General features: G+C 38.1%; 1 protein-coding gene across 19 annotated transcripts in view; it reads left to right on the top strand.

Annotated features, from left to right (window-relative positions):
- The window catches only part of MEF2C (myocyte enhancer factor 2C), a 137,938-nt gene that overhangs the window by 95,621 nt on the left and 22,300 nt on the right, over positions 1-20,017 (top strand). For 8 of the 19 annotated variants that reach the window (XM_071730952.1, XM_071730964.1, XM_071730958.1 and 5 more), the window contains 3 exons: positions 2,802-2,945; positions 10,658-10,844; positions 12,215-12,262. In XM_071730952.1, coding sequence (XP_071587053.1) covers positions 2,802-2,945; positions 10,658-10,844; positions 12,215-12,262 — 379 coding nt within the window. Of the gene's footprint in view, positions 1-2,801; positions 2,946-3,005; positions 3,144-10,657; positions 10,845-12,214; positions 12,263-20,017 lie in introns of all 19 variants that reach the window. The other 11 variants (XM_071730950.1, XM_071730957.1, XM_071730947.1 and 8 more) reach the window with 2 other exon arrangements.

Below are 20,017 nucleotides of genomic sequence, written 5' to 3'. Positions count from 1 at the left end.
CTGCTTTCAGTAGAGCAGAGAAGAAGAGCAGCTCCCAGGCAGCTCTCAGTAAGACAAGAGGGCATGGTCTTAAATTGTGCCAGGGGAAGTTCAGATTGGATATTAGAAAGAATTTTTTCACGGAAAGGGTGATCAGACATTGGAATGGGCTGCCTGGGGAGGTGGTGGACTCTTCGTCCCTGGAGACATTTAAAAAGGGACTGGATGTGGCACTCAGTGCCATGGTCTAGTGACTGCAGCAGTAGTTAATCAAGGGTTGGACTCGATGATCTCTGAGGTCCCTTCCAACCCAGCCTATTCTATGATTCTATGACTCTAAGAGGAAAAATGTGAATGTGAAAAAGGAAGAGGATATGAATGAGGATGGGTTAGTTAGGCACTGGTCAGTGCCACTTTTAGTTGTGCAATAAAACAGGTATCGGATGTGCTGAAGCACAATAAAGGACCTTTATGAGGGGCACAGTGGGGTAGGGTAATGCTCTGGAGGACTAAAGTAACAAATAAGGCAACAGAACAGGCAAAACTGTAGCCTGGATGTTGAGAAGCCAAGCATTATGCTAAGGTGCTGAGGATCATTTCTATTTGCCCTGAATACCACTCAGTACCTTAGTGCAGAGGATAAGTGTGTCACTTTCAGCCTGCTCTCCTCTCCAGAGACGGACTCTGTGTGTGGGTGTGTGTTCATCTGCCTGTGCAGTCTATCAGTCTGTTCTTCTGTCTTTTCCCTTGTAACTTTTCCATTTTTTATTCAGTGCCAAGCAAATCTGGCTCAAAGAGGGGGGGCTGGGGGGGAAGGAGGGCGGGGGAGCTCACAGATAATGAAATTCCAACAACTTTCATGAAAATTATGTGTTCTTGGGCAGAAAAAGAGAACCAGAAAGACTCCCAGATGCAGGCAGCATTGCAGCATAAGTCCTTACAGACAGAAGTGTCAAGGAATCAGCAGAATGATGGGTAGGGAGCAAGAGAAGCCCCAGGAGACCCAGCCACAGCAAAGCTGCTCTGGTTATTGCACTTTACCCCAAAATGCAGTTCACAGAGAATCAGGCATTAGTTCCAGCACTCTCAAAGCTAGGAGCTGTGCCTCTGACTGCATCACACTTGTGGAAATTTCTATTGCCAAACCCTGCCCCAACTCACTGAAACATTTTTTTCTCCTTTTCTTTTTTCTTTTTTCTTTTTTCTATTTTCTTTTTTCTAGGGAGGGTGCACCAGTGCATCAGCCATGTCAGCCAAGGCAGCAGCCAAACATGCTGGGCTGATGGGTTTTGCAAGCTTTGCCTCTACTCTTTAGGGCAAAAGTCAATTTTGGGTAGAAATACTGACACAATTTTTACCAAATTTGGTCTTTGGCTTTTCTGGTGAAAACAAAGATTGCTTCTTCTCTTCCTGGTGTGGTAGCACCCTGCTTTCAAAGGATATGAAAATAAAAACAAAATAACACATATATATCTATATATATATAAGTATATATACACATATATATAAAAGTTATAACTCTATGATACTTGAGAGCTTTAACAGTGGTAAACTGCGCATTTCCCTAAAGAAAATAATTAGGAAATTTACTTTTTCAAAAGGAACAAGAAGGTCAGATGAGAGGCAGCCATTCTGAGAAGGCAAAAAGCAACCACACTAATGCAGAGCAATCTGTATGTTGTACCTGAGACTGCTTAGCCAGATTTCTACTCAGGATCAACTGCAAGCTGTCTGATAAAGTTTGTAGACAAGACAAATGGAGTTTTTAAATAGTTTATGACTGAGATATTCTTGGAGTTAAATTTGAGGAATCCTACAAATATTGACTTTCTTTATTACTGCCTGTACAAGGAAAGTACACAAAGACTTGCTTCTCTAATTCTTTGACCTTAAGTAAGCCCACAGCTGTTCTTTGGTGAGCTGTTGAGGTAGAGCAGTTAAAACCTATCTGAGGCCAGGTAACCATTCTGAATTGTTAGCTACTGATTTCATTCTGGTTTTAAGCTTTTTCATCTGTTATTTGTCTTGATGATGAAGATTATGGTTGTGATGGTTCGTCTGATCTGCTGAACCTGAAAATCATCTGGTTTTGACCTTTCACAAAGCATCTGTTTTAGCAGTGCTTTTTCCTGCACATTATGCTTGAGCATCATGCATTTGTAGCACAGTTGGAGAAAAACAAACATCATGTTTAGAAGGTCCTAATCAGTGTTTCACAGCCACCTTAGCAACTCTGCCCTCCCCCTTGTCCTGTCAAAAGCGTATACTTAGGGTTGGCAGGGCATTGCTAATGTCATCCCTTACATCCTTAAATTAGTCAAAGAAATAAGCCAGTTTAGGTACTTCTTCTCCTGTGTAGGACATGAATTCCTAAATGTATTGCAAATTTTTTGTTTTAATTTCTTCCTCCTGTATCTTTCTTTAGAGAAAAGGAAAATAGCAAATTGTTGGACTGCATGTCTCCTTTCCTTTCAACGTTCATTCATTTCAAATAGATAAATGTGTTCAAATAAATCACATTTTGGGTGGGTATTTTAACTCTATAATGATGTTGGATAAGGTGGGAAGGGCACTTTGCCAGACTGCCAGCTTCATTCATTAATGACCGATTCTAGTTTCAGAGGGAAAGGGTTTGTATGGTCCTCTCTTGCCAGTGGTAACTGGAGTCCAAGAGCATCACTGTGGTGAATCTCCAGTCACTTTCTTTCCCTAAGACACAATGTAAAATTTTCCACTGCTGGGCAGTTTGTGTTACTGTAACACTGCTGAGTCTTTCTTGCAGCCTGTATCAAGGACTGAACTTTCCAAATTATGTATTTCAGACGTTGAGAAAGAAAGGACTTAATGGCTGTGACAGTCCAGACCCCGATGCAGACGATTCAGTAGGTCACAGCCCTGAGTCTGAGGACAAGTACAGAAAAATTAATGAAGATATTGATCTAATGATCAGCAGGCAAAGATTATGTGTAAGTACTCTGAGCTCCCTTTCATTTTTTTTACTTTTGATATTTCTCTGAACCTGGCAGGCATTGAACAAGAAAGAAAACAAAGGTTGTGAAAGCCCCGATCCTGACTCCTCTTACGCTCTCACCCCACGCACTGAAGAAAAATACAAAAAAATTAATGAAGAATTTGATAATATGATCAAGAGCCATAAAATACCTGTAAGTACCAAAGGTTAGATGGCTGTCTGCTGATAACTGCTGCAGTAACAAACCATAACCCTTTCAGTTCTGGCTTCTTAAAGAAAACATATCAGCTGGAAACAGGCTTTAATAGCCCAATATATATATAATTAAACACTGTGGTCAGAAAATTACACACGACATATTTTCCCTCCAAGTCTTTACCTCTGACACACAGACAAAGCCTACTATAGGTGAAACCTGCAGAAGGAAGTGAAATACACATATATACATTATACTCACTCGATTTACAGAACTGTTTTACCTCACCACTCGCCTAAATTTTATCTAAAAAAAAAATCACAATGGAAATCTCTCTTTGTGGACAGGCTAACAAACCCACAGAATACTTTCTGTGGTGATATATAAAAAAATGATGTAGAACTGAAATTCCTTTATATATAGCAATTAGTGCACTGTGGGCGTGTTACTTGAGTTCTCATCTCTGCTAAACTCAGTTGCAGCACTGAAGGGTTACAGCTACTTGCTCGCTGCAGAGAAACAGCCTGCATGAGAGCCTAATGGTAGGATTCAGACATGTTTGTGTGTTGGGGTGATTTTACAGCTTTATCAGAGAATTTGCTTTGACATCATCAGCATTCCTTTAATGCTTTAACATGAGCTAAATTTTGTTTTAACCAAGTCAAAATTTCTAACCATCGGTCATATGCCTTGCCAGATACCTAAGAGAAATAACTCTGCATGTGCTATTTTGTTTGTACAAGAAATACAAGGAGAAAATACTTTGTCACTCTTTAACACTGCATTTATGAAGCTGACAAAAAGAACACGGATCACATCTGGTCCATCTTCCAAATTTAAGTGGAAGAGGACGCAGCAAAACAAAGATTTGTCCAGGTTTAAAGAATTTGCATAGGTAGCTGTTTCATTCTAGAAGAGATCATTTGGATGTATTCATTCTTTGTTCACAAATATTGGTTTTAATAGTCAAAAAAGGATGTCTATATACCCAGGATAAGCAAAGTCTCTTCTGTAGTGCTAGTCAATTACCTGTACAAAATCTGATACCTACCCTGAGGATACCTTTAAAGGATGCCCAGGTTCTATCCCATGCAGCCTAAGTTTCTTCCCGTTATTTCTCATCAGATTTTCACTTAAACGAATGAAAAATTTTAATGGCTGATTAAAGTTGCAAAACATGTATATAAAATATCAAGGAATAATACATAAATACTATATATCTTTTTATTTGGTTCCCTTGCATAGCTTTTTTTTTCTCAATCAAAAATAAATAAATAAATAAGATTTAAAAGCTCTAGAGCTGTCACCATTTATTTGGTTTCCTAGGACGGAACTCAGTTTGACAAACAATGACTGTAACATTTTGGGTGACTGGAATGCTTAACCCTTTTTCACATCAAAATCCTACAAATTGCCAATCCTTTCCTCTTTCAAGGATTACCTTTGGCTTGCTCAAATCAAAGTGACAGAATTTCCAATCAGAGAGTATTTAACCAAGCTTTTTCCAGGTTAAAGATTGCATTTGAGGTGGTCCTTCAGATCCTGTTTCTCTCATGCTACCTGGTTTAATTCCGACTAAGTGGCATATTATAGACATTTGGCATCTTAAGACATGAAAAAAGGAACTCAGAAAAGAAACTTCATTCCTGTGGTAGTGAATTCTATCACTGTCTTTGTCTCCATAAGCATTTGGGGAAACGGTCTTTTCTATAAAACTAGGAAAATTCTAGGAATCAGAAAAAATACAGTTAATCAAAACATGGTACATCACTTTTGTAACTTCCTGCCTTGAGGGGATACAGTGTATTATCTTGCTGTGAAATTATTTCAGTGATGCTTCAGAGGTAAAGAACTACAAAATGTTAGAGTTTCTTTTCATGTAAGATGGGATATCCCTTCTTTGAATAATTCACATGAAGAGCTCAAGGCCTGTGTGTTCCATCAAGCTGCTTCCCACAAAAGGAAGAATCAGTAGGTGTTCTCCCCTAATGCAACAGGAATTCCTTCTTTTTGGCACAACCCAAATGTACATGGGCAAGATGGAGCTCAAAGACAGTACATAATAGACATTTGTGAATATAACATATTTTTATTATAAACATCACATATTATATACAGTAATATCCTGAACTGTACAAAGGTCAGGGAAGTTACATTCATTTATTTGTGGTCATCAAAGGTGGGGGACAAGAAAGCAAAATTGAACAAAAAGTCACAGAGTCAAATCATTAAATTGCTACTTACAAAATATATAAAAGAATGCAATGCATCTGCCTGGTCTTGTAACAGAATAAAGCTGCTGCCAAATGAAAACAAAATTGGCTTTTGCTCTCAACAGCTAAGGCCAATAATGGTTCCTCAGATAATTTTCTGGGGTAAGTATTTATATTGTTTTAAAACATCTGATAATAATTAGCCATTTATTTGTAGTTTTCATAAGAGTGATGAAAGCAGAGGAGACAGAAATGGTCCGCTAGAAGGGAGCTTCACAAGTATCTCTGCCTCTAAATAAATGAAGGTCTGGTTGAACATGGAAAGGATAAAAACAATATTTAACACAGAATGTTTGGTCCATTAATTTCTGAGTGTTTCAAGCCCCCAGCATTCTGCTTTACACAACATACCACAGCTTGTGGAGCAGAAATCTAGCACTGTGTGTACCCTCTCAGGTGAGCCATCTGCCCTCCTTGGCAATTGTGTCCAAAGGAGAACAGACAGTGGAGGGGAGGGGGAAAAAAAGGCAAAATGTGGCAAATGGCACCCACATTAGAGTAGGGCTATGCCTATGTTAGTAAATTAACAAATGGTAAAGAACATACTGAGGCAGCAGGAGGTGCTTATCTCTGCCCTGAATTGTTTGAACAGTCTCTGGCATGCTTTTGGCACTGGCCAAATAATGCTCTCCCAGACAGTTTCTTAGCTCTTTTTTGGTAGTAAGCCCAGGCCAGGAACAATTCCCAGTTGTCAGTTTATATGCAGTCATGGTGTTTTTGAGGTTGAGAAAGCTTAATAGTATGGAGATGGACTGCTCTGTGGCCTCAGATGGCCTCAGTTCCTAGGCAAGTTTAATTTACTAATATAGATATTACACAAGTGCATCCTAAGCTATAATGTCCATCAAGCCTAGCTGGAATAGATATGCCCCATGACTTGCCACCAAGAATGACTGGGGAATCTGCAGTAGTTTGCAGTTCTTGGTGAAGGACATATAAGACTGTAACAAAATTGGGCATCCAGAGCAAAACTCTACCTAGACACTTGCTGCTTAATGCTGGTGCTTATCCAAACTTTGCTTTCCAACCCTTAGCTACTGAGGAAAAGAAATAAAAATGACTGTATTCCAGATATATTGTGCTGCAAAGCAGAGAATAAACTGACTTCACCATGATATAATTGCTTATGAAGAGCTCTCTAAATAGATAGAATGGTGTAGTATCTACTGGACAGTAGATAGAACGCTGTAAATAAACCCCTGCTACAGAAATTGCAAAAATAATCTGCTTAACTAGCTTTAAAAAAAAATAAAGTTAGAAAAGGAAATCTAGGTGTCTGTTTCAGGTATTCTTGCATGTTTCAGTGATGACTAGGGAGACAGGCAGCCACAAGAACAATTGAGAGTGGGGCTCCTGTGTGCTGTCCTCATGTAGAAAAAGAAGAGTGCACCCTTTGAAGGGTTTGTTTTTTGCACCAAAGAAATAGAGATAATAATGAGATGAGGACTGGCAAAACCTTCAGATTTTCAGTTGTACCAGTAGTGCAGGATGTGATGCCTCAGCAGTGGTTGGGATTGGGAAAAGAAATTCAGAGAGTATTGGTGTTGTCTACCAGCTGCCAGGCTGGGGGGCAGATTTCACTCATCTCATGACAGAAGTGAAGAAGACATTGTGCAAAGTGCTTCCCAGTGGATGACACTAAATCTGATGCTCAGGCAGGCAGCATCAGATGCTCAAAGCCACCAGGCAGAGAGATCACCACCACAGCCCTGACCACTGCAGTAATGTGAGGTTCAGTGCTGGCTCATTCAGGTTTCACACCAGGCTAAAGGTGGAGCTAAGACATCTGTGCTCGTGTGAATTCACTGTCTAAAAATATTTGAAAAGGTAGAAATTATTAGAAGCAGCTGGCCTTTAGCTCCACACACAGCCATGCACTTTTGATGTACATGGTATTTGAGAACCTCTTGGCTACTTCTGTGGCCAGTGAAGAGAATATCATGCTTACAAACATACTTCAGGCTGATAAAATACTTCAGGTTATGCTATGTTAACCTGTTTCCAAATAGCACAGACCTCAGCTGTGACATACTCTGATACTCCTGTGCTACATACTCCATAAAAATTTTCCTTTGGAAGACGTTCCATGCATGCAGCCAGTGAGCTGGACTTGAACTGTAAAAACAGCAGCCCTGGGACGGTCCAGGCTGGAATCCTGGGGTCAGCAGCAGTTGGGAGCTGGAGGCAGGAACACACAGATTCAGGCTGGGATGGATCAGGAGCACAGGCAGAGGAAGGGATGGAATCCTCCCAGGATGCTGAAGCAAACAGGGGAAGGGTGAAGGAAGGGAAGCAGGAAGGGGTTTGACCCTCGTGATCCCTCAGATTTATATTGAGTATGAGGTGTATGGGATGGAATACTCTGTTTGGTCAATTTTGGTCATTTATCTTGTCTGCTTCTCCCTAAAGGAGGGTTGCAGGTGGGACCTCTTTACTCCTTTTCTCTTTCCAGAGCCCAAGATGTTTCTCAGAACTGAGCAGTGTCCTTGGTTCTGCAGCCCATTCTCTAGCTGTAACTATAAACATTGAGTGTGATCAGTCCCAGAAACAGACACTGACTGAGAAACTTGCTGTTCATTTCAGCAAGTGCAGCTACTTACCAGAGACTTAGCTGAAAGTAAAATTACAAGACATAGAAAATAAGCTCTATCCTGGCCCAAACCAGAGCACACCCCTACTTAAACCAGTCAGCTCAGTGGAAAATATTGTCCTTGGAGTGCACCTCAGCTTCTTGTCTAGGAACATGTCCCAGCATACAGCCCTGGCAGGGGAGCAATGCCAGCAGATCCATCCACTCAAGTGCCCTATCTGGTCTCAGCCATTCTGCTATGTCCATGTCTGACAAAACAAGGCTACATAGGAGACTTCAGAGTTAAATTAACACCCTGAAATAAGTCCCTAGGCATTTGTGTAATGTATCCTTGACATCGTGCCCTGAACTAAAATCTTGCTGTGTTTCAGTGGTTAAGCAAAATGACTCCTTTATATTTAGAGCAGAATTATGTCCCCTAGAAAGGGGAGAGGGGAAAAAAAGAGAGGAGGAAAAGGAAAAGGAAAAGGAAAAGGAAAAGGAAAAGGAAAAGGAAAAGGAAAAGGAAAAGGAAAAGGAAAAGGAAAAGGAAAAGGAAAAGGAAAAGGAAAAGGAAAAGAAGAAAAAGGAAAAGGAAAAGAAGAAAAGGGAAAAGGAAAAGGAAAAGGAAAGGAAAAAGGAAAGGAAAAAAGAAAGGGAAAGGGAAAGGGAAAGGGAAAGGGAAAGGGAAAGGGAAAGGGAAAGGGAAAAGAAAAAAAGGAAAGGGAAAGAGAAGAGAGAAGAGAAGAGAAGAGAAGAGAAGAGAAGAGAAGAGAAGAGAAGAGAAGAGAAGAGAAGAGAAGAGAAGAGAGAGAAGAGAAGAGAAGAGAAGAGAAGAGAAGAGAAGAGAAGAGAAGAGAAGAAGAAGAAGAGAAGAGAAGAGAAGAGAAGAGAAGAGAAGAGAAGAGAAGAGAAGAGAAGAGAAGAGAAGAGAAGAGAAGAGAAGAGAAGAGAAGAGAAGAGAAGAGAAGAGAAGAGAAGAGAAGAGAAAGAAGAGAAGAGAAGAGAAAAGAGAAGAGAAGAGAAAAGAGAAGAGAAGAAGAAGAGAAGAGAAGAGAAGAGAAGAAGAGAAGAGAAGAGAAGAGAAGAGAAGAGAAGAGAAGAGAAGAGAAGAGAAGAGAAGAGAAGAGAAGAGAAGAGAAGAGGAGAAGAGGAGAAGAGGAGAAGAGGAGAAGAGGAGAAGAGGAGAAGAAGAGAAGAAGAGAAGAAGAGAAGAAGAGAAGAAGAGAAAGAAGAAGAAGAAAGGAAGAGAGGAAGAGAAGAAAAGGAAAAGGCACAACTGTAAGGATGCACAACAACCAACAACAGCTCAGGCCAGCCCAAGACATGTGGGAGGCACAAGGTCAGGGTGCTTCTGCTGCCTGACATAGTAGATCATGTGTCCAGCTCTCAACATACTCCTGCTAGGTCCTTAAAGACTTACTGCTACTACCAGCTGCCAATAGCAAAATTAAAATCTGTGACTTCTTCCCTCTGAAGGCTTTACAAGACTGGTTTAGAGAACTTTTTGATGGGACACTTTTAAAATGGCAAATCAAGGTGTTCTTCGTTTGCATTGAGGCATTTGAATATTTAAAATGCTGTCAGATAATTCTCTTTCCATTCAAAAAGGCAATAAATTAATTATTTTAAAAAAAAAAATAGGTTAAATATGGAGATATGATGAGCTTGAATGCCACCAGAGTTATAAATTTTAAAGAAATCCAGGAAACTGAATCTTGCCACCCAAGAAAACCCAACCAACAAACCAATCAACCAACCAATAAAACCTGAGTTGCTCTTTCTGAGAGCATAATGAGAATCAGGTACTGCATCCCCTCACTCAGTCTCAGAGTGGTCCATAATTTGATTCTTTTTTGAAAGGGATTATTGCAAAGAAAAGTGGCTCAGGAGAGGGTCCTGCCTTAAAGTATAAAAAGAGTATATTGAAAAGCCTTCACCAAACTCCACCAGTCCCTCTCCCCCTTCAAAAAAACAACAACAAAACAAACAAACCAAAACCCACAAACAAACAGAAAAAACATGCAAAGAGCAAAAGATTGGTATGTATCTAAAGTTCTCTTATTTGCTACCTGTCCCTGCACAGAACTTAATTTAAGCCTCTCCAAACTAAGACAGAAACTTTGGGAAAAAAGTAATTTTCTGTGTTTGTGCTTTTAACATGATTTGGGATCTTTTTGGTTGCTAAACCAGCATAAGCTGAAATTAAAGCTTTTCCCTTAGCATTCCACCCCTTGCAATTTTCCTCTTTGTGATGAAGTCATCATAATCATGTACCTTTGATCTTGCAGTCATCTGTGACACTAGATTAAGATATCACAAGTGAACAATTACGACTTCACAGAATGAAAGAAGAAAATTAAGCTTCAAAAAGCAGGGGGTTTTTTTTGTACAAAAAAAAAAAAAAAAAAGGAAAAATCTTCCCAGTTCACAAAAATGAATGTGCAAGCTGTATTAAAGGAAGATGGAATCACGATTTGAAAAATCATATTTAAATGCCCTGGTGACTTTTTCAAAACTCTTCTCTTGACTCTTGGGGAAGGGAGGCGAGCGTAAATATTTTAACCAACAACAACAAAATATTTGAACTAAATATAGAGTAACTGCACTTGAAGGCTGTTGTGCTTCTGTACTATTCTGGTCTTTGTTTCCCTTTTTTGCTTGTACAGGCTGTTCCACCACCAAACTTTGAGATGCCAGTGTCTATCCCAGTGTCCAACCACAACAGTTTGGTGTACAGTAACCCAGTCAGCACACTGGGGAACCCCAACCTCTTGCCACTGGCTCACCCTTCTTTGCAAAGAAATAGCATGTCTCCTGGAGTGACACATCGGCCTCCGAGTGCAGGTAACACAGGTAGGTTCTGTCCAGTCACGTCCTTTAGATGATCTTTTGTCAGCTGCTTGTCTGCCTTAGGTCACTTGAAAACTCTGCTCGGAGAAACAAGAGCTCTCGTTTTTACCGGTCCTTGCAGTTTGTCCAAAATTGCTGTGCTAAAAAAAAAAAAAAAAAAAAAAAAAAAAAAAAAAAAAAAAAAAATCTCAAAAGAAGATCCAAAGGGGTTTCTATTCCCAATTTAGAAAATAAAAGAGAAAAAAAAAAAAAAAAAAAAAGTTGTAGAAAAAGCTGAATATTGACTAAGATTAAAGGAAATCGATAAAGGATGAAAGGGCAGACAATTTGCTGCTTCATAAAAAGGCAGCTTGTCTACTCAATGTATGCAAGGACTCACTATACCATAGAGCTTAAAGGGGCAGGGGAGAAAATGTAGCCAATGCAAACAACTTGAAGCAAGTAAAATAGGACACTCATGACTTCAATGATCAGCGTAGAGCCTAAAAGCAGAATTTATTACTATGCATGCATTCACAAGTGCCTTGATGGGTAAATGCTAGTTGAGCTCTGTGGCTGAGTGCCTTGTATAGCAAGAGGCTCTGCTTTGGTCTGGTAGTGATGAGTTCACCTCTCAATAGGATAAATGGGGATTATGTTCATTCAATCTGTCTGGCTGAAGCAACTTCAAGATACTTAAGTACATGGGGTTCAAACAACCATTTGAGGTCCCTAAGCTCAACGAGAAGTTTTAAAGATCTTTAGAGTGAATGTCTGTGAGGGGCTGAGGAAATTTAAATGAAAAGCTGTGTGAATATATATTATACCTTTTGAGTTATGTTCTCGTCCAAGACCTTTCCGTCTCCTTCCTATGTAGGCAGAAAAGCCTTTGCTTTTCTGACTATTAGAGAGCTAAAGGTGGTTAGTTAGGAGAAACTATGCATAACTTTCAATTATAACTTATTTTTCATCACTTGGGATTAGAAGAAAGATGAGGACTATTTTTAGGAGGGTCTGTATTGATAGGACATAGGGGTGATGGTTTTAAACTAAAAGAGGGTAGATTTAGATTAGATATAAGGAAGAAATTGTTTACAGTTATCATGGGGAAACAGTGGCCCAGGTTGCCCAGAGAAGTGGCAGATGCCCCATCCCAGGGAACATTCAAGGACAGGTTGAGCAACCTGATCCAGTGAAAGATTTCCCTGCTCACTGCAGGAGGGGTGGACTAGATAGCCTCTAAAGGTCCCTTCCAACACAAACTATTCTATGAAATCAGAGAAAAACAGTGGTGGGTACTGGAGCAGGGAGTCTGAAGTTAGAGGAAATGTTTTGAATGTTTGCCTGTTACAATTTATCATGCTTACTCGTGGTATTTCATTTCAACCCTTTAGGTGGCCTGATGGGTGGAGACCTTACAACCGGTGCAGGCACCAGTGCAGGTAAAGAGAAAATAATTTATAATTTCTTTTTCTGAGTGAACAAAGGACTACCTTCAAAGGCTGAGTCATAAAATAGCTTCATATTGGTGGCGAGATATTAAAAAGTGACTGGCATTGGTTGATTCCCCACAGCTGGGGGGTGGGGAGTTGGTATTTGTGCTGCTCTTGTTAGTAAAGCTTGTTTTCAGCAGTGTCAAAAATCTTGCACCTCAACAAATGCAACAGAGACAAATACTCTGGTTTCCTTCAAATTAGCCTTTCTGTAGAAGCTTTGGTCCATTGCATAGGCCTGTCCAGGCAAAACTCCTACTGAAGCCAGTGTCAGAAACTCTGATCCCTTTTTAAAGTACCCACTTACTGTAATGGAACTGGGTTTTTTTACGAATTTAAGCTTGAAAAAAGATTTCGATACTGAGTTGCTCATTAGGCTTCAATCTGCTGAGTACAGATTTGATTTCAAGCTCTTGCTCTAAGACCACTGCTAGTCAGCAAAATCTGTTAGCATTTACTTAAATAATCAGTAATTAACTTAAGCTTAGTTTTGCGTATTTGCTTAAGTTCTCTGGTACACAACAGGGAAAGGATTTTCAAAATACCCACGCAGAGAGGGAGATTAGCCCCTTGGTCCTTCTTCTACAGAACTAATGAGAACTGTGCTTGCTAAGGTCTGTGTTACCAAAGCAATGTTGTCAGAGTAGTCCCCTTTGCTCAGTAAACTCAGTGGTTTGTTAGCAATGTCAGCGATGTTGCATTATTGCAAACAGGGATTACAAAAGACAATGGCAAGATTACTGTTTCAGTTTGAGAAGTAAACACATATGTTCGAAGAAAATAAGCTGAGTGGTAAAACGTGGAGCACCTCCAAGTTTTAGGGGGTTAACTGCTCTCAGAGAGAACTGTATGGAAAAAATAGTTGGAAGATCCATTTTGTGCACTATAAACCAAGGCTGAGATATATGCCAATTCTGACGTTGTCCCATAAAATTACTTAAAAAGAAATTCTGGAGGCAATGATCTTTTATTTCTTGGCTCTTCTCAGCCTGCATTGGACCACCCCCCTTTTATCTCCACGCATAGATGAGTCACAGATGTTTGTGTGATGTGTGTGTGTGTGTAGTAAAATTGAAACTGCACAGCACTGTATCAGAAAGGCACTTTAAATGCATTCTGGAGCTCTGAGGGGTCATTTTGTGTTAATTTAGGATTAGGCAGACCACGGGAACTTTGCTATTAGTCTCCTTTGTTCTCAAAGAAAGCAAGCATGATAGAGAATTACAGTTTTGTTAATTATCTTTTGTTAGCCTGCAAAATACAGCTAAAGAAAGATTCATTCTGGCATTGTTCGCATTTCATCTCACTTTAACCTCATGTATAGCAGAAACTTATGGAAACAGAGACTCGAGTAGGAAATTGATTGCCCTATTAAGGGGCTCCCTCTTCTGGCTTATTAAGAAATATCATTACCTTGTTACTGGCTTCCCTTCTCCTTTAAACTGACACTGTAAAGCAATTAGTAAAGAAGGAAATGTTTTCATTCAAAAGGAGCACCAACTAAAATAAAAGTTCATCTATACATGCACTTGGCTTAATAATCTTTTTGCTTAATAAAACCTGTATATCAATACACTAGCTGAAAAATTACATTCTTTTGAAACACACTTTTTTTTTCCTGGAAATATATTAAAAGCATATATAAGCATAGGAAGAAGAATAGCTTGATTATTTACTTTACAAATTAAGAATTTGTATTTCCTGCTTGCAGTATTACACATTAAGGTCTCAAGCAATGTAACTTTGGAGTAGGCAATTGATTTGAGGGGCATATATATATATATATATATATATATATGAGGGGCATTGCTAGGAATGCATCATAAATATTTAATCATATGAATAGTCTTTGTTCTTTATCTGGCAATAAGAGCTTTAAACACCATTAAAGAAGTGTTTTCTGAATCTCTTAAATGCAGCTCAGCAGGAAGAATTTGATACAGGGCTGAAGGAAGATGAAAAGGTCACTATAAGGTTGAATCTTCTGTCTTAGTTGCATCATTCCACAATGGCACTATTTTGGTCAGTCCTCTTTCTTTAGGGTGCAGAAGAATAAACATCAAAAGTTCTCTTTGTTCATCCTTCTTCACTAGAAACAGAGACCTCTGTGTTTTCTTCTACTTGGCATCTCAGATCAGCATGATCATGTGGTTTAATCTGTTGGGGTTCATATTTCTGGCCAAATTAGAACATTATGAATTTGCATTTTTCTGCAGCGTCCAAAAATAGCATATATTCAAAATAACATACTCCAAGAAGAAGAGTCTAGAGAGTTTCATTTCTTCCATTAGAAAATGAAACTACTTTTGGTTACTAACACCAGACCTCAGTTTCTGCACTTCTTTAACAAATTACATTACAACAAATTGCATTACGACTGCAATATCAGAAATGGAAAAAAAAATTAGTTAAGACTGTGTTTCCAGAAGTATGTTATTTTCTTGGTATCTAGTAATAACCCTGAAATCATCTACAATTTACCTTGGGAGCCAACCCAAGATGTAAACAGAACTTTAAAAAGCTGACTGCTTCTTCATTATCCTACACAACTAAATAGCATCAGTGGCATTTCTGAATTAACCAAGGGTTATCTCAGGTTTGTTAAAGTAAATTTGTTCTTAGGTAAACACTGACTGAATACTTTCTATCATGTGATAGTATCAACTGGCAGCAAAACTGGAGTGAACTCCACATTTAACATAGTTGCTAAACTATAAATACAGCAATGTCTTTGTTACTGCTCTCGCAAACCAGAGACTTTTGGTTGAAAGAGAGAGTAATAAAATTTTGTATCCAGGCTGGTGTTCTCTAAAAGCATTCTGGCTTTCCCCATAATTAATAAGAAGACTAAGTGACACGCTACCTGTTTACATAACAGACTATGTGAAGTTCTTTTAAATTTTAAGGAGTGTAGTCTTTAACAAAGCATCAGTAACTTCACCAGAAATTAATAACATCTACAAATTTTTAGTACTGTAAATTACCTGAACTTTATTTTTATTCAGTGGCTCAATATTGATGTTGAAAGCCTTATAAAACATTAAATCTTTAATAATATTTCAATGGTTTTTAAATCTTCATGCAGCTGTATTGGAGGAGATCTTTCTTTGCATCTGTACATTAAACTTTTAGTTTTCAAACTGAGCTATAGTATTAGATTGAGTTATAGTTTTATATTTTGTATAGTTTTCATATTATGACATTTTGTGTTTTATGATTAAGTTTCCTTTTGAGTGGAATATGCCCATGAAAATCAACATCATTTTTTTACGTTTTAAATTACAATAAATAATAAAATCAGAGGAAAAGGTCAATTATAATTTTTAAAACCAGGTTGGGTATAAAAAAATTTATACTTGCTTTAGTTGTTCATTCACTTTCTGTAATTCCTTAGTTTCCACTGGTTGATTTCTATACATCTTGGCATTAATATTAGACTAAAGGAGCAAGTTATTCAAAAGTAATTGGGACTCTAGAAGTGCTGTCAGAGGTACTAAGTGCTAGTTCTCTTTAAATCAAGCAACCTCAAACTACCTTTAGAATTTGTTTTTAAATTAAAAATTAAAAGATCAGTAGTGCATTTTGAAACACTCACCCCATGTCTTTTTAATAACCAAATCCTGTATTTACCTATAGATCAGCAGCTAGTCATTTCCCTCTGGAAATTAACCACAAGCTAAGAGTCTCCTTCTCATCTTCTGAGGGCTGAGGTCCTGGATCTGCCAGCCAGCATCATAATTTGCTAGTGCTTTCCTGCTCCTTTTTCATTTCTTGGCCATGTACTGAGCGTGGGTGAATGTATTATATATTCTACTAGTATTTCAAGCCACAGGGGAGTATATATAAAAGTAGGGAGGGGTTAATTTATAAGCCCTCAGGGTAAAGGCAATCTGGATTTTATTTTCTAAAAAAAAAAAAAAAAAGGAAAAGAAAAAAAAAAGAGATTTAATAAAAAGAAGCAATCTGCTCAAATAAGTCTACAAGCAGTACCAAAAATAAGCAAAGATTTCAAAGGCACCTAGTTGCATTACTGTCTTTTGAAACTATAAATATACATAAGCAAACTAGGACTATAAATAAAAAAAAAAATTAAAAATTGAAAAGTTAGATAAATATTCTCCACTATGCCCTGAAATCATGTTTGACAATCGAAAGAATATAATTCTTAGGCTACAAGTACTATGTAAATATGCAAATGGAATATGTTAAGTAAACCAGTGAGCTTGGAACAATGATTCCCCAGCCACTGTTTATGGACAACCTGTTAGGACAGGGAGTTTGCCACGGGGAGTATGAGAAGTCATTGCCTTTCCCTCATTAAAGACTGGGCAAGATTATCAAATAATAGAATGGTTTGGGTTGGAAGGGGCCTTAAAAACCACCTGGTTTCAGCCCCCATGCACGGTCAGGGACACCTCCCACCAGCCCAGGTTGCTCCAAGCCCCATCCAACCTGGGCTGAGACACTGCCAGGGATGGGGCAGCCACAGCTTCCCTGGGAAACCTCCAGGCTGAACAACCCCAATCCCTCAGCCTGTCTAGATGTGGTACAACAGAATAGTAAACAAGAGTTCCTGTCCAAGGACATTTGCAGTCCAAAGGAAAGATCATGCAGTCATTCATAACAGAGTTTGTAATGCAACAGTGCCAAATCCAAACAATAAGAATTCATAAATTGGCAGGTTGGCTTTAAACCATGGAGGAGGGTAAGAAATTAAAAACATAACATCTAGTTTTCCTTTTTCTTTTCTTTTCTTTTCTTTTCTTTTCTTTTCTTTTCTTTTCTTTTCTTTTCTTTTCTTTTCTTTTCTTTTCTTTTCTTTTCTTTTCTTTTCTTTTCTTTTCTTTTCTTTTCTTTTCTTTTCTTTTCTTTTCTTTTCTTTTCTTTTCTTTTCTTTTTTTTCTTTTCTTTTCTTTTCTTTTCTTTTCTTTTCTTTTCTTTTCTTTTCTTTTCTTTTCTTTTCTTTTCTTTTCTTTTCTTTTCTTTTCTTTTCTTTTCTTTTCTTTTCTTTTCTTTTCTTTTCTTTTCTTTTCTTTTCTTTTCTTTTTTTTCTTTTCTTTTCTTTTCTTTTCTTTTCTTTTCTCTTTTCTTTTCTTTTCTTTTCTTTTCTTTTCTTTTCTTTTCTTTTCTTTTCTTTTCTTTTCTTTTCTTTTCTTTTCTTTTCTTTTCTTTTCTTTTCTTTTCTTTTCTTTTCTTTTCTTTTCTTTTCTTTTCTTTTCTTCTCTTTTCTTTTCTTTTCTTCTTTTCTTTTCTTCTCTTCTCTTCTCTTCTCTTCTCTTCTCTTCTCTTCTCTTCTCTTCTCTTCTCTTCTCTTCTCTCTCTTCTCTTCTCTTCTCTTCTCTTCTCTTCTCTTTCTCTTTCTCTTTCTCTTCTCTTTCTCTTCTCTCCTCTGCTGTCCTGTCCTGTCCTGTCCTCTCCTCTCTTCTCCTCTCCTCTCCTCTCCTCTCCTCTCCTCTCCTCTCCTCTCCTCTCCTCTCCTCTCCTCTCCTCTCCTCTCCTCTCCTCTCCTCTCCTCTCCTCTCCTCTCCTCTCCTCTCCTCTCCTCTCCTCTCCTCTCCTCTCCTCTCCTCTCCTCTCCTCTCCTCTCTTCTCCTCTCATCTCATCTCATCTCATCTCATCTCATCTCATCTCATCTCCTCTCTTTTATTTTCCTTTCTCTTTTTCCATTCCTACTATTCCACAAACTGTTCCTTTCCCAAGCTTTCTTCAGTATAAGGAGGATCTGTAATTTTTCCCAGTGTTTTAAGGGAAGGACATTGACATAGGAGATTTATGATAAATGCAGAAAAACCATAGAACTTTTTTCTAGTTCCAATACATAGCATGAAAGAAACAGCCTACCTAAGAGTAACTGAATTTTGTATCTGTGTAGGCAGTCAACACGAGCCCTTCCAAAAATCAAGCCCTCTTTCTGCCTGAAGCAGCTGATCTGCTTTATACAGTTTATTCAGGCTCTTTTCACAGAGATAAAAAACACCACAGTGAAACTTTGAGAATAAGCGTGAAAGGATCAATTCTGTTTGTGTAAAAATCAAATAAAACCTGCAAGGGGTGGCATAAGCAAAGGCAGGATGCATGTATTTTCATCTAACTCATGTGACCTCATACTAATGCAGAGGTCCATGTATGCTCATTCTGAGCATCCCCAATGGAAACCTATGATTTTTTTAGCCTTTATTAAGTTTCCATCCATTGTCTAAGTGTGGACTTAGTAATTTATTTAGTTATTCTCTGCCTCGTCATCTTTCTAATCAACAGTGTCTCAATATTTGTATTTATAAAAAGACAGCTTGAAAGGATTGAAAGGGAGAAAGCCCTAAATTCACATGTAATGAACGATTAAGTGAGTCATACAAACTGTGGCTCTTTGTCAGTGGTATTTTAAAGACAGGCATGATTGACTTCTTTTCCTTTATGACAAGCAGTTTCAAATGTTCCTCAAGAATAATTTGGATTCTTTACATAAAATTGGTTTCCTATTGAAGTCTGGGGTAATTTTATGCTTTACTTTAGTGAGACAGGGATTTCACTGTTTTTTTTTTTTTTTCTGTGCATTCTTGCACACTAAGACACCACACTGTCTTCTGCTGCACACTGCAATCCATACTCTTGTTCAGACTCAGAAAATACAAGAAGGCATTGCAAATTAACAAACATCTGGATTTCATGCCTGTCCTGAGCCCTGAAAGAGACACTTAATGCCTCCTGGTTCTGGGAGGCAGCAATGCCTTTGCTTGAGGAAGAAAGCAAGAAATTCCTTTACCCTCTTTAAGCTGGGATTGCAGCCATACATGGAAGCTCCTGTCAGTATAAAGTTTATGTCACCCCTGCTCTTTTCCTTATAACACGATTCACCAAGTATTCAATCCATAAATTCCATGTTTTCCAGTCTCTTGCAAGCTGATTTTTCCTTTGGTAACATTTGGGACAGTGTGCCAGAAATAAAAGCCAGAGGAGACAGTGATGGGTTACTTGCTGATCTTTATTTAAATTTCAAAATAAATTTAAGTATTATAATCTATGTAGGAAACATTTTATTTCTGTATACATGTATGTTCTAATAACACTGGCAAGTTAAAGAGTTGTATTTCGTATACAGAATACTGAAACTTTCCTGACAGTAAATTTTAAATTTTTCAATGAATGTGTATTTTACAAAAATCAGCCATCTAACGTTAGCCAGATGTTTATGGAAAAAAAAAATATTAAAAGCTATTTCTGAAATTTCTTTGGGGAAGCACGAAAGTACATTTTCAAATAATGTTTTCATTTTATAATTGGATATACTTCCTGTCTTGGCAAACATTTAATTAAAAAAGCATTCTCCTCCAAATTATAATTGATTTCAAACACCCAGAAAAGGGAGTTATTTTTCATTGACAAATAATTTGTTAAAAGCAGATCAGTTGCCAAAGGCTCAGACAGTCAGGGGGAGACATAAGTCCTCTACTCTTTCCCAGCTTGTATCTTTCTCCTGTATGTCTTCAGAAAACATATTTCTCATTGTGTTATATTATTATAAAAAAGTTTTCATTCTGGTGGAAGCCAGTTTTTTTTTCCTTTTTTCTGACTTGAGAACAGGTCATATAAGAAGCAGAAATATAGTCTTTTTTTTTTTTTTTGCATAAACAGAACTAGAATGGAGCATCTTCTCACCTATTGTGCAAGATGAAGGAAAATACATGCTCCTAATAATCATTATT

The sequence above is a fragment of the Heliangelus exortis genome, chromosome Z (genome assembly GCF_036169615.1).
Source record: "Heliangelus exortis chromosome Z, bHelExo1.hap1, whole genome shotgun sequence".
Taxonomy (NCBI): Eukaryota; Metazoa; Chordata; class Aves; order Apodiformes; family Trochilidae; genus Heliangelus; species Heliangelus exortis.
Note: the sequence above shows the minus strand (reverse complement) of the source record. Positions and strands in the feature narration are given on the sequence as shown.